At 46.1% G+C, this 15,138-nt stretch overlaps 1 protein-coding gene across 1 annotated transcript in view; it reads left to right on the top strand.

The window, feature by feature from the left end:
* The window catches only part of MOGAT1 (monoacylglycerol O-acyltransferase 1), a 29,163-nt gene extending 23,635 nt beyond the window's left edge, over positions 1 to 5,528 (top strand). Inside the window, exon 6 of the mRNA XM_028510619.2 lies at positions 639 to 5,528. Within this exon, the coding sequence (XP_028366420.1) occupies positions 639 to 793 (155 nt within the window). The 3' untranslated portion in view covers positions 794 to 5,528. The remainder of the gene's footprint in view (positions 1 to 638) is intronic.
* The last annotated feature ends 9,610 nt before the right edge of the window (positions 5,529 to 15,138 follow it).

The following is a 15,138-nucleotide window of genomic DNA, read 5'->3' as shown; positions in this document are numbered from 1 at the left end:
CAGAGTTACAAAAATATTATTTAATTAAAAATTGCTGCCTAAGATTCCATTGAATGAAATGTTTGCCGGTTTATTTAGTAACTTTTCCAGTGAGCCTTTTGGTTGGTTCTGTTTTCCACTCTTACAAACAGTGGAATCCTTGGGATCATGTATGTTTCCTAGTACAGATATTTAGCAACAAAGCCATCTTTGAATTTTGGGGGGGGGTACCATTAAAAAGAGAGCAGAGGGTTGATGCCTCATGAGTCAAGATTTCGCAGTCAGTGAGTGATAAGAGGGGACTGTGGTCTGGCTGTCACCTGTCCCCAAGGGTGGGGGGGGGATGCTGGGGATGCGTACACACAGCGGTGGCTTCTCCCCTCCCAGCTGCAGTCAGCACAGCGGTTCGCTTGACTCCGAGTCCAAACCACCAGGGCACAGACAATGCCGTGTCTGATGAGAAGGAAAGTTCTTTATTTGTCATCAGGTGGGACGGGGTGACCATGGTCGGCAGCCAGGAGAATGAAAGGGGGCCTGGAGCCAGCAGGCCTGGTGGGGCCCGATTGGAAGATCTTTCCGGGGCCGGCCACTGAGGCAGCCACGTGGGGTGGCGGAGTGGTTTCCATTTCTCACGCCTGGTGTCCTCTCTGTTCTTGCAGTTGGCCATCCCATCCCTGTCAAGCAGACCCCGCACCCGACCTCAGAGCAGATCGAGGAGCTGCATCAGACCTACATGGAGGAGCTAAGGAAATTATTCGACGAGCACAAGGGGAAATACGGTATTCCGGAGCACGAGACGGTCGTTTTTCGGTAACTGTCCTCTCAGAAGGCATTAAGGAGGATGAGCGAGCATCCCATTCTGAGAATAAACACTTTAAATAAGTTTATTATTTTCCCTTGACCGTGGAATCAAATGTGCAACCGAAAGTATTATTTTAGTGGCGGATGTTGATGTGTACCTGTGTAAAATAAGAATACCATGTGTGATTGTAGGATAAGGTTAGAGATGACTAAGTCTTTTAATCACCTTCCTTAACTTTTAGGAAGGTGAAATCACCTTACAGGTTCAGGAATGGTTTAGAATTACATCCTCAAAACAATATGACAGCTTCAAAAAGTAATTAGACCCTTTTCTAAATATCACAATAATTCAAGGTGGTGTTTTCCCTAAGTGTGTTCGCTGCTGTTCAGCAGTGCTGGGACATTCAGGAGTTGGTGTGTAAAATAATCTTCCATACCGAGCCAGACTAGATCATTTATTTATTTTTCTTTCACTTGAACAGACCATTGCATCAGTGAATAATGTGACTTTTAAGGCTTAGATCATTTGATACATTAGATCATGTCAACCAACACATTTTTATAGAAAGGGGCAGGATTTTTATGCCGTGGTCCCAGAAGGATGGATCTCCCTTACGGAAACCCGTGTGGATTCGAGCCTGGCTCCTCGTTTCTGTTCATGCTGACAAGTACTCATCCTTCTCACCTGCTTAGGAGGATGTTCCCTTGCTGTGGAGAAGGAGGAAGACATACTTTTGCACATGTTTTAGGACACTGACACTGCAGCAGGTTTTTATGGTAATAGAAATGGTTTTAATTTTCTTCCCCAATGTCCTCTTTGATTAAGACAAGCTATGAACGAGAGCGCCCCCCTCTGGTCAGATGTGCCCAGTTCTCTGCCAACTTGGGTTATTTGAGTCTCCCCGGAACCAGAGGTCAGGTCTGTGAGAGCAGGAACCTCGTCCCTTCTGTGCGCTGCTGTCTCTCTGCACCTGGGTCAGCTCATGACACTTAGCAGACACGAAGCAAGTGCATGATTAAATGAATGTATTTGCAGAGGAACACACAAACTTGGCCATGAGGTGAAGAATTTTTAAAGCTCTACCGTAGGATGAAACCTATAATATAAGGCGAGACCCACTTTCAGAAGGAGATAATTGTGTGTGTCTAAGTGTGCCACACCCGTGGTTGACAGTACTGCAGGTTGGCTTGGAAGGAGCAAATCAGAGGGACATTTCTAATAATTAGCCGCTGGGCATTAAGTAATTATTTGGTAAGAAGAATGTGTAGTTTCCAAACAATCTCCATTGCTAGGTGTTGCTTCTGAGCTTCCTCCACTCCGGGTATTGGAGGGTAACTTCCCTGAGTTGCTCTCGCTTATTGGGTAATATGTCTTCAGGCCTCTAATTTTTAAAACACCGAGCTCTGGGCTGGAGCCAGGATTGGGTTCCGCCAGAGCAGAGTGAAGGCATGCTGGGTAGTGCCCTGCGTAGGGATGCATTTCACACAGGCGAAAGGGAACCCTTCTGATTGTTCTTCGTAAGGTTTTGTGGCCAAGGTCCCGATTTTTTTTTTTTTTTGTAGAAAGCAGGGAATTGAGTAAACACTTGCTTTACTAGATGGTGGAAATTCAACTGTAAATCCTTTTTACCCAATACTAAAACAAACAAGCAAGCAAACAAACAAACAAACATTTCCGTATATGTGGATAAGGAACACCATTTACATGCAATGACTTTCCAGCTGGTCAGAGTTCAGCCTCTCAGAGTATAACTGTGAGGCCCAACAACCACAACCAAAGGCCTTCAAGTTATTATAAAGCATATGAATTTCCTTCCTTTGGAGCTTATTAAAAGGTCATGGCACATAGTGTTTTGCAGTTTCACAAAGGTATGCATTTTAACCTCATGGTTGGGAGGGAGAGGGCCAAGCTGACCCCCCCCCCCCCCCGGCCCCCGGCCTCAGCTGCATTGTCTAGTAAGCAGGTGCAGTCCATGTGTAGTAAAACAGAGGCACTGAAGAATGAGAAAAGTTCTGCTTGGATGAATTTATCTAGAATTCCTCCATTAAAAAAATCTAGACATCAGCACCTTTAATTTTGGTGTACCCCAAATTCTCTCGTTAGGTACGAATATTAGGGAGTTCATCTCTTCTTTTCTTAGGGTCTCCAGAGGTGGTAATCCCACCAGGCCAGAAGTCCTTCCATAAACTCAAAGCCCAGTTGTAAGTTCCATAGAGCCCTACAAATTGCAAAGGAATTTTTGTTGTGAGTTTTGGCTGCAGTGCACATGTGGGTCATAGACTGCATCCACGAGTGTGGTTTGATGGAGACCTCTGTTTTAAAGGTTCTCATCTGCTACATGCTTGCACCTAAAATTGAAGCAGCAAAGCCACACAGGCACAGCAGCAGCAGTCACCCCAGAACGCTGGGAGAGACACTGGGATAGCTGCCTTGAGAAAATGTGCACGCACGCTGTTTGGTTTGGACAGCTCTTTTTCCTGTTTCCCGTGCACACTGGCTGCAGGCTGTCATTTCCTGTGTCTGCAGTCTGGAAGCCTTGAAGCGGTCTGTGTCTGGCTAAGCCCCTGGCCCTCACATCGCTGGGTGCAGCCTCGGGGCTTCGGAAGGCCAGCCAGTTTTGCTCCGTCCCATGGGGGACCAGGGTCAGGGTCACTGTATGGTTTACACAAACCCTTCGCTGCGACTGTGAAAATGTTCGAAGTGTACCTTCTTTAGGGATGGTGGGCGAGCCTCTATCGGTACGTTTCTGTCATGGGAAGCACGGGGCGTGGAACCCAGGCATGATGCCCTTACCTCTGTAACCTGACACCTCTTTCTGGCTACCTCTTCCGCTTCCTGTGACAAGACACAGTGGTGATGGGATGTGCTAATTGGATCCCCCCCCACCCAACCCCAGTAATCCAGGATTGCTGGTTCTCCTCTATCACCTGTATTTTTTATAATAAGTGGTAATATGTCTATTGATGGTGCTGGGAGAGTTCCACCAAGTCAAATTTATATATCTTTTAAAAAAAGAAAAACAAGGCAGCTTCGGAATAACCAACTAGCTGCTCCAGTTTCTCTCGGAAGCAGTTCTTTGTATTAACAACAAAAGGGTTTCTCTAATACTCGATGTGTTGATTTTTGAAACTGATCCTTCCCAAACACCTTCAGCCTAGTGCCTTAATATCTTAAATGAGATGGAGAAGGTTTTCCACAGCCGACCCATGGGATAGCGAGTTCCCTGACAGCGGAGCCTGGCTTGTGTGCATTTCGATCTGGGCCCTGGAGCAATCTCTCAATGGATGCTCACGGCACTGACCCGGCCACTGGGTGGAGCACGTCACTGAAGCTGTTTCAGAGCCAGAAGGGACTTCACAGTCTGTCTAGTTATTCCTTCTGCCCAGGAAGCGGTTGAATCCCAGTGAAGCTGAATGCGGATTGGAACTGACTCTGTGTTTGTATCACTCTGCTCTGGATTGAGCTGGGGGTGCTTCTGTGTCCCGATCATTGATCAATAAACCCAGCAGTTCCCCGAGGAATCAAAAGTGTCCAAAAAGTAGTGTGTTTAAAAATATATACCTAAAGCAAGGGACTTGACAACCCTCCAGCAAGCTCTGTCTTCCTGGGGCGGCGAACATTTTTCTGTTTTGAGACCAGTATACCTCATTGTTGACTTTCCCTTTTTGCAAGAGCTATTTTGGTGATGCATCCTGAGTCCAGTCCAAGTTTTCAACAGCAAGCTTAGCCACCAGCGCCTTTTGTATTGCCCCAGCAGGATCAGGCGAGGCACCTGCACTCAGGATGGTGACAGACCTTGCAAAGGATCCCTCTCAGCCGTGTTGCGGGCATTAACACAGGACAAAGCAACCTCATTATTCAGACAGGTGCCTGCAGATTCTTTCACATCACTGATAGCCCTGAGCTCCGAGTCTGTTCTGGCTCCCGTCTCATCTAGGTGGGTTGCCACAGCTGTCTTTTTTAAAATTTGTTTTTATGGCTCTCACATTCTGGTTAAGAATTATCTTCAGCTCTCTTGAGAATTCAAAGATGAACCTGACCTCCCTTGGATTCCCAGGGCTGCGTAGTTCTTGCCAACTCTCCTTCCAGACCAGCCAGCAGCCCAGGACTTTCTGGCTGGATTCTGGACCCTCCCCTGTGGGAGTGGTTTCGAGGCCACATGCCCAGAGAACCTAGGTGCCCCATTCTTCTCCTCTCCAGGCTTCTATTTCAAACAATCCTTTAGCCTCTGGTCCTCCACGAATGGGCTGGGAGACCCGGGCTCAGTTCCTTCCTATAGAAACCAAGGTCAGAGTGAATGATCAAGGTCCCTCCTGGTTCTATTTCTATGGTTCCTGCTGACTTTTTTTCCCTGTCATTGTAATGACATCTAGTTAGAGATGTAGAGTTACCTGGATGTTTCCTGCAGGCATACAGTGAGTCCAAATGAATACCTCGCTCTCTCTTGGTATATAGAAAACATAAATTGCTATAGAAATTTCTCCACCATCATGGTGACCTTCAGTCCTGGTATTCCTAAGAAATAATTTAATTCTCTAAATAAAAAGGAGAAATTGATCTACAAGGATTCCTCCTTTATAGTGTTCAAAACTATGAAATCATAAACTATGAAATCATAGATTATTACTTGTTAAAATCTGTACAGGAGATGGTGATTTTTTATATTTCCTCTATTGTCATGTGTTGCTGTGTGCTTTTTAAAAGCTCTCGGTTTGTAAAGTTTTGACCAATAAATGTGTTTTATGCCTGAGCCATAAACGTGTGGATGTGGTGTTTCACTTGCACGGAACAGTTTTCCTTTTACACGCCTTGGCAAGGCTGCGCTAACTTGCACTTGTGTATGGATGTAATCCAGGGAATGACATTGAAATTGTGAGCATTGTGCATTCTTTTTTTTTTAAGATTTTATTTATTTATTTTTAGAGAGGGAAGGGAGGGAGAAGGAGAGAGAGAGAGAGGAACACCAATGTGCGGTTGCTGGGGGCTGTGGCCTGCAACCCAGGCATGTGCCCTGACTGGGAATCGAACGTGCGATGCTTTGGTTCACAGCCCAAGCTCAGTCCACTGAGCTGTGCCAGCCAGGGCGCATTGTGCATTCTTATACTGAAGAGTCAATCCTTTAGTTCTTCTGACCGGAGGAAGGACAGCTCCGAAAGCAGGGGCAGGGGGAACCAAAAACCTCAGGTGTGCAGAGGGAAGCCCCAGCAGGAGGCAGCAGCAGAAAACAAGCCAGGAAACAGCCCTGGTCTCACGTGGTGGGGGGAGGAGTCCTCCCAGAACCCGAAACCTTCGAAAACTGGAGAAGACGCAGGAGACGCGTGCAGATGACACATTCGGTGAATCACGGCTCAAGGCGACGGGGTTTCTTCCTGGGTGATGATGACCACGCTCTAAAATTAGACCGCGGTGCCGGTTACACAACTCGGTGAACTCACGGGATGCCTCTGGGCTCTGCGCCTCGAATGTGTGAAGTCTGTGGTCTGTGAATCGTACCTCAAGAAAGCTGTTTCATAAAACTGAGTCAGCCGCACGCTTGCCAAAAGAACAGAAGCAGCCGAAAACGAAATCCCTTTTTAAAATGTGTCAAAAGGGAAATTGCCTCCCTTCCCTGTCAGCACTTGGTGCGTGAAAGTTTAGTCCTTGATTTTTGAGAGCTGTTGGCATCCCCGGTGCTCTTTTGAAAATAGGTGTTTTTAATACTCTTTGTGAGTATTTTATAGGCTAGAGAACGTGCTGTTTTATTATTGTGTAAAGTACCGCGTGACCTTCATTTTCACCAGTATTTTATGAATACTGCAGCATATGCTAATTCACGTTATCATGTAAAAACAACTGGGTGTTGATTGACCACCTGCAGTGTGCCAGACATGGGCTGAATTCCGGGTGTTCGTTATGACATTGGGCTCTTAAAATAGCCCCGTGAGGTTGGCACTATTTCTATCCCACAGGAAACTGGGCCTCCCAGGGGCTAAGAACTTGGCCGAGTAAACCGTGATCAGGGGGGTGCCAGGGTCCTCTGGCCAGAGCCCTCATTCTAAGGATAGGACTTGAGAGCCCTGGGGTGTCTGCCATCTCCACCACTAATTTGCTGTGTGACTCTATGTATGTGACCTTGTGTTGTTCACGTATTAGAGGGGTGGGCAGGGCAAGATCTTTATGGCTCTTTGTGGGTCCATCTACTGGTGATTTTATATCCATTTCTGAATGCCCTCCCTCCCCCCAGCCCCACACCCAAAGGGCATGGGTGCCATCCTCAGCAACCAGTGCAACCCTGGGGACCCGCTGTGAGTTGGCACAGTATCGTGTCCTTCATCAGAAGGACAGGGTAAGAAAGCTTCACAAGTGCACTAACATTTGTTGTCAAGGTTAAACATTTAAAATGCTACATTAAGAACACCTGTTTAGCCCCAGCTGGTGTGGCTCAGTGGATCGAGCACCAGCCTGCCAACCAAAGGGTCACTGGCTCAATTCCCAGGCAGGGCACATGCCTGGGTTGTGGGCCAGGTCCCCGGTGGGGGTGCAGGAGAGGCAACCACACACTGATGTTTCTCCCCCTTCTCTTTCTCCCTCCCTGCCCCTCTGTCTAAAAGTAAATAAATAAAATCTTTTTTTAAAAAAGAACACCTGTTTACCTAAAGGTCTTTTGATTTTTTTGGTAGCTGTTACCACGTGGAGCATTAGCTGGGGGAAGCTCACTTCTCCAATCTGATTTTAGAGTTTCTTTCTAACACGTGAACACATACATGTGTGTTTCTAAGTATTAAAAAAATACTTTTTCCACAATTGCTGCATGTTCCAACTAAAGAAGAAACTTCCTTTTCTTTCCTGCCTTCTCCAGTTCCCCACTCTTTAAAAATTCTCGGTGGGTAGAAAATCTGATCTTTAGTTTGACCCGGCATTGACATTTCATGCGTGACGCTGAAACAAAGGAATGCTAACCATCTCTCTTAGATCGGGGGATGCTACAAGAACAGGATCATAACGTTTCAAATTCACTTAACTTTAAAATGATATTGAGTCCATGAATGTAGAATGTTCAGTCATATTAAATAATTTTACTGGGATTTGCAGAAGGGTTTATATATTATATATATAGAGAGATATATTCATGACTGTTCTTGAAATCATGCCCAAATAAAGAAAATTTTAAATCACTGGGAATAAAAGCAGTGTAATTTATTTGGGAACAAGGCATACTTTTAGAGATGAATGTGATTCATATTTTGAGTAATACATAGTTGATTGAGCTTAGTGCCATTATTATTACAAGGGAACACAGGTGACGACGCAGCGACACCCGACAGTGTTTCTTCAAGAGGCAACATGACTTTGCTGATTCAGACCAGTTACCCTGCCCTTAAAAAAGCACTTCGGCTCCAGAGGGTGGGCGACCTTCCCACCCAGGATTCAGCTGCAGAGGGTGGGCGACCTCCCCAGCCGGGAGGACCTTGATCAGACACCACCCACACGCCTCCCCTTTTCTACCCTTTTACATTATTTCATTTTTTCTCTCCGTCAGCTTTGCTTTTTTGTCCATAAGCCAGGAAAGAAAAAAATATCAAAGCAAGAGAAGAGGAAGAGATGAATTGCAAGACGCAATTGAGAAACGTATTTCCTGTCAAAGGTCAAGTCAAGGACGCTGAAAATAGGGAAGAGCTGGAAAGGAAGCGAGCAGGAGGGGTTACTGAGGAAGAGGAGGAGGGACAGCAGTGGGCGCACTGTTAACAGACCTCTCCCATTCCATCCCCTGGTGTGTCCTTGATCCCGTGACCTTCATTTCAGCCGCAGGCAGAAACACCTGAAGCTTCCTGAGCACAGAGCTCTCTCGGGGATGGCGCCCCTCTGAAGCCAGGCACAGCCCCTTCCTGGCCTTTTTTTCTGGTGATCTGAAGGCGGCATTCCTGCATTAGCCGTTCAGACTTTCGGAGCCCTACCCGGCTGCTATTGATAACCCTGATTACTGTTTGAAAATAGACCTCACCCCGCCGCCACCCTGACACTATGCCAAGTTGACAGCTGATATAGGAACTAGTCCAAAGATGCAACAGTCAAGTGAAAAACAGCATGGTAAAACTGTGTGAGTTCAATCAGCATAGGCTTTAGAACTTCATGTATTTGCACTGCTACTGTGGCGAGTTCTGTGAAACAAGCCATCAGGATGATGTGGCTGCACAATGGCTGGGTGTGGATGTCTAGGTGGCAGAGCTCACGGAAGCAGCGTGCCCCGATGGTCACCTGCGGCCAGAGAAAACGCTGTTTATTAGGAACTGTTGCTTACTGAACTCTCTTGACTCGCTCTGAATCGGTTACCACATCCTTTTGGCCTGACTCGATTGCAGAAGTTATTTCGCTTTCCGCATCTTGATAGGCTTAAGAACTGCTCCGGGGCCCTTATTTCAAAGGAGAAATTCCTCTTTGCTCTGGGCACTGGTTTTTGAGAAACGGGCATGGAATGACTTCAGTCTAATCCTCTGTCTGGGTTGTATGTATGCTTCTTCCTGCTAATTCACTGAGTTGCATCAGGAATGTTTCTCTGCCAGAGCTGTTTGGCAGGAATCCACTGAAGAAATTACTCTCAGCTTTGTGGTTACGAGATTCAGTTGGAATTTCCTGCATCTTCCAGTCATTCAAAGACACTCACGGAGGGGCTGAGGCCCGGGCTGCAAGGTGCGCGGTCCCTGTTCATGCCAGAGGAAGTCGGGATGCAGAGCGGAGGAAGATGCTAGGGGCCCGGTTCTTCTGAATGCCTTCCCAGTCGACTGAATGATTGTGATCAAGCACTGGGTGGGACGAAGCAAGGGGTGGGGCCTGTGAGCCGCCCTCCCAGGGCCCTTAATTAGAAAGGCATCTCCTCAGAGACAGAGGCAGGCGAGTGTGACAAGCACAGCACTGGTTCACAGCTTCAGCTGTGTGGGCAGAGACACTGTTGCCCGTGGGTCTGGCAGGAGCCATGGAGGGAACGGGATCCCTCGAGCTTGTGACGAGGAAGCGATGAGGAAGACAGGTGAGCGTGAAGGGAGACCTTGGGCAGGGGAGTCAGGCTGGGGTGGCCACTTGCCGTGGTTGGACCAGGCAAGGACCTGCCAGTTTTAGCAGCAAAAGCCCCCGTCCTGGGAACCCCGTCAGTCCCAGGCAAAGTGGGTGGGTTGGCCGCCGTAGGCAGGGAGGGAGAGTTAGACACTCTCCCCACCTTTGGGAAGGACAGCAGGGAGTCTTTTTTTTAAATGTCCCAAAGAGCAGCTTTTAAACTAATTTTTGGAAAAGAAATAAATTTGTCTAGGATACTCTGAAATTATATGGTTTTATGTGCCCTATGCTTCGTATATGTAGTTACATACCGTATTAGAGTCTGAAACTTCCCAGTTGCAGGGAGCACAAAGCGAAGGCAGATAGGCCTAAGGTTCTGGAAGGTTCTCCATATGTTTGAGCGACATTCTGTCACAAGTTCCTTGTAATGCATTATTTTGTCGGAATGAGTGTTACTTGGTGACTGTGACCATCTCTTCTGGGCTTCAGTTTTTCTCTCTACAGGGGAAAATTATTTTCTCCTATAACGGATTTCCAAAATATTTTTAATACAGGGTTGCCCACCCCCCTGGGACTGTTGAAACCCAAGATATACTTAGAGGGCTGAAATGTTAACAAACATTATGACCTCATCTTTCCATAGCATTTACTAGTCTTTATTTTGTTTTGTTCTGCCCTTTACCTGTTAAAAATATTATATTTTAAAGTTCATTATTTATTTACACTTTGTTCCCGAAAGGACCACAGGTGGAATAGCCGTGGCAGAGATTTCGTGACCTAAATTGTCACTGACATAAGGGAACAGAAGTGAGAATTGAATATAAGAATATCGAATTTCAGCTGAGTATTTACTTAAAATAATAAACTTATTTCTCCTGTACAGCAGATGCGCTGAGTAGTAGGCACGAGTATTCACCTGTGTGTTTACCTCTGTGCCACAGTTAAGTGAGCACATTTAGCCTCGGGACACGGCTTCCTGCATGTGTCCGTGTGTCCTTCCCACTCCAACCCCGTGGCAGATTTCATTCGGGTGGACGCTGAGCTCTGGGGCCTGGGGTTATATGACCACGACCAAATTCCTAAAGAAACAGGACGTTTCGTTCCCCTTGGGAAGCATCTGTCCAAATTATCCTCTCCCCAGAGACCGTTGTTGAGACTAGTTTCAGAAAAATGACAGACTGCTTCAAATCAATTCCAACTCCAGAGACTCAAGAAAGCATTCGATCTTCATAAGCAGTGAAGCAATAGTATATCCAATAGAAAGGCTGACAACCTTCAGCATGGCGACAAAAAAAAAAATGCCCCCAGCATTTCGGAAGTCACATCTGTATTGAAAGCAAGAAGGAAAAAGGAGTCCACTCTCTCCCTCTACTTTATTAAGGATCACAGTTGTTCCTGGAGCTCCTCTTGCAAACTTTCCTGACATCTCATTGGTTGTAACTGGGTCATATGGTGACGGGAAAGTGATTGACTTTCCATGGGGGATGGGGGGTTGGGGTGAGTGAATGTTTTCAGTAAAGACCTGGACAGTGAATAGCTTGGGCTTTGCAGGCCGTTTGGACTCGGTCACAACTACTCAACTCAGCGTGTGGGGGCAAAAGCAGCCAGAGATAACGTGTAGATGAGTGAACGTGGCTGGGTTCCAACACAACTTTATTTATAGACGCTGAGTGTTGAACTTCATGTGCTATTCATGAAGTGTTGTTTTTCTTTTGATCTTTCTCAGCCATTTAAAAATGTGGTCACGGGCTCTTCCTGTGTGTGCTGTGGGGGCGGGGTGGGGGTGGCGTTGGAGGCCACCACAGTGCGGCTGCGAATCGGCTGCGTTCCTTGCACACAGAACGCTGGAGAGTGATGACAAGCTCAGGCTAGCAAGCCAACTTTCATTTTCCCCGAGATCGACGAGGACAGTCAGCCCCCAACTCCTGTTCTTTGTCGTCGACGATGTGAAGTTTACCAGATAGCTTGAACTCGGAAAATCTGTACTGCTGATCTTCTGGGCCAGAGGGTTTTATGTATTTTACATATTGTGTGTTAAGTTGGCCTATAATGGCTGTAAAAACGGGATCCAACTTTCTATGGAAAAACTTTAGAATAAAGTCCAGCACTGTAAGCAGAAAATTCCCAATGCTGTAACACAGACATTTCCACGGCTGCCCAAAGGCCCGTTTGCCCGAGCTCTGTCCGTGAGAACCCGGAGCAAACCCTGCCCCACACACCAGTAAAAACAGGGGAGTGATACGTCACATCCGTTGACCTAGTGATTATCGTTTTTGAAAACTTCTCTACAATGTTACCTATATGTTCTCTTAGAAGCTTTCTATTTGTCCTCTTTTGAATTTTACAGTTACTTTTATAATTGTGTGTATATGTATTTGTGTATATACATAAAGATATACATCATAAACATGCATGCATACATGTGCACATATGTGTACCCATAAACATAGAATTATGACAAAATTCTAATATAGTACATGTGAACATGATGTATATGCATATGTAGTATATAACTATATTATGTATGTAATAAGATGCTCTCGTCCTTAAAAAATGAAAGGCACTGAATTGTGTGGATGGAGAGACCAGGGATTCAGGCAGGGGCCCAGATGCTTGAGTGGTACCATCGGAAGTCAGTCTTGCTCCTTCTTTCTTCTCTTCTCCCCACGGTGTTGACTTTACTCCTTCTCTCCTTTCACAGCAGGAAGACGGGCACCAGCAGCCGCAGGCACTCAGGCTACCAGCTCGGCTTCCCAGAGGAAAAAAATCTGCTCTTTTCCCTGGGACAGGGTCTCCCTGAGCCGACTTGGGTCATGTGTCCACCCCTGAACACATCACCGTGGTCAGGAGGTTGGAAGATGCTGACCAGCCTGGCTCGGACTGGATGGTGTGGTTGGAGGCCTCCTCCTAGAGCTGGGGCTATTGTGGGGTTGGCCGGTCTGTCTGAGGCACGTGGACAGGAACTAAAAGATAAGTAGTTCCCAGAGGAGAACCAGGGGGAATGGGTTCCGGGAAGACACAAACAGTTGTTTAGCACAACAACATTAACATGTGACTTTCAACAAAGAAATAGAAAGAGAATATGGAGACCTAAGGAAAATAAATAAGGAATGGAAAGACTGTGGGAATGTAAAGAATATGTTTTATAGTTAATTGGGCAAAGTCAGCGGTTCATAATCTTGGCACAGCATCAGAAAAAGCTAGGTAGTCAAGAAAAAACAAAAACAGATTTCCGTACCCACCCCCAGATGGACTGAATCTGAGTCTGAGAGTGCATTCTGGGATTCTGTACATTTTTAAATCCCCCCAGGCAATAGATCCACAGTTCATCCATGGACTTGCTTTGGAAGCCATGAACTGAGGTCACATTAGAGTGCGTTAAGCTAAGCTGCCGTAGCAAAGACCTCAAACTATAGAGAAGTTAATGTTTTTCTCACGTGATAGTCTGGAGGCAAACAGTCCAGGATGACAGATGTGTTCATTCAAAGTCCCATGTCCCTCTGTCTTGTTGCTCCACAGTCCCCTAGAGAGATGCACAGTTGGAGCTTCTGCCACGTCCGCATTCCAGCCCATGGGAAAAATAAAGAGAGGGCTGAGCAGCTCTGACTTCAATGTTAACGCCAAGGCTCAGAAGTGCGGACATCACTCCACTTTCATTACATTGGCCTGAACTTAGTCACGTGGTACAGCAGGCTGCAAGGGAAGCAGGAAAGGATAGTCTTTCTCTCACCCAATTATAAATGTATACACAGATACACGTGTGTGTGTGTGTGTATGTCTCTAAATACATACATGTATATACATAAATAGCTAAGTGGGCATATGACACCTAAGAATTAAACATTAATTACTTTCAGGTAAACACTGCAAATTGAATGCTTGCATTCATCTTCATTTTTTCATGAAAATCCACGGGAACAAGGATAAAAGAAGAAAAATGGTAAAAAGTCAAAGTCAAGGAGCACAAAGGAGGAGTAAGAGGAGAAAGTGGTGCCAACACAATTTTGCAAAATGAAAAACAGATGGGCGTGCGGTAGCTGACTTGGCAGAGCTGAAAAGGCAGAAACTGAATGTCAAAGGCAGTGGAGGGGGAGAGTCCACTAAGAAGCAGGCTGACTCCCTCTGCAGAATCTCAGGCCGAGTGATGGGGAGATACCACTTATTTAAAATGGGGTGTGGAGGGAACCGAAACCAGAAAATAGCTGAGAGTCTCTTTGAGGGGCGGACTTCCGGGCCCCCTGCCCCAGCTCCTGCAGCTCGTCCATCCCCCGCCTGAGTAGTGCACAGGTGTTTTGCTCGGGGAAATTCTAGAGAAGCCCTGAGCTCTGGGATACTAGGCTCAATGGAATATGATGGAATGATGAGGTGCCATCAAAGCAGATTCAGAGAAACTCTTCATATGCCCGTAGCTTCCTTCTCACACAAGGCTCCCATCACCCTGGGGAGCCGATTTTCTGTCACCCCAACAGGAGAGTGGAGGATTCCTTTTGGGGGAAGTCGATCAACCCAAGAGAGAAGACCTACTGATTCCAATCCTTTTGGGTCCCCATCTGTCAAAATAGAAGGGGGCGCACCAATGAATAAACTCCTATCTATTTACATGGAGCTGCTGGTCAGCTTTTTAGTGGCAGTCACAGACATCCAAGAATCCCCGGATGTTGGAAGCAAGCCTTCAACAGGAGGGGCCGTGACAAATGAGAAACTCGAGGCGATGGAGACAGAGGGAGAAAACCTAACTTACATCTTCAGAGCGGTTAGAAGACATTTTGCAGCAGTAGAACAAGAACAGAATGCTATGCAAAAAGGATTTGGAAAACAGAAAGTGACGTGACTATATAGGGTGTGGGCAGGAGAAAACCAGGTACGGGAATGCATGAGGGAGCAAAAGCCTCCTCTTGCATGGAAGAGAGCCATCGGGCAGTCTAAAATAAACACATCAAGAGACAGCAACGTAAGCATATAATTTAACACATTGTATGCGGGAAACGTATTTAAACATTTTACATTGACTGGTAGTAGAGCGTGCAATAAAAACTACCTGCAAACAATGTGTTAAAATACGGATTAGAATACATAAAGAAAGAGCTAAATAAGTTGGAAATTGTTGAGTGGAAGGGGCAATTGAAGGTGAAGCAGGAAACTGATGCTCTCATGATAAGCCAACCCTTGGCTGACTTCCTTGACTTGCTAACCCATGTTTATGATAATATGAAAATATACTGTAACTACTTTTATTAGTTTTAACATTTAAAAATATTTATATATACTTTAAGATAATAAAAAGTGTTAATACCTCATATCTCAAAGAAAATTACATTTACCCTATAAGA

Source organism: Phyllostomus discolor, chromosome 4 (assembly GCF_004126475.2).
Source record: "Phyllostomus discolor isolate MPI-MPIP mPhyDis1 chromosome 4, mPhyDis1.pri.v3, whole genome shotgun sequence".
Lineage (NCBI taxonomy): Eukaryota > Metazoa > Chordata > Mammalia > Chiroptera > Phyllostomidae > Phyllostomus > Phyllostomus discolor.
The sequence above is the reverse complement of the archived record's forward strand: the minus strand, read 5'-3'. Positions and strand labels throughout refer to the sequence as shown.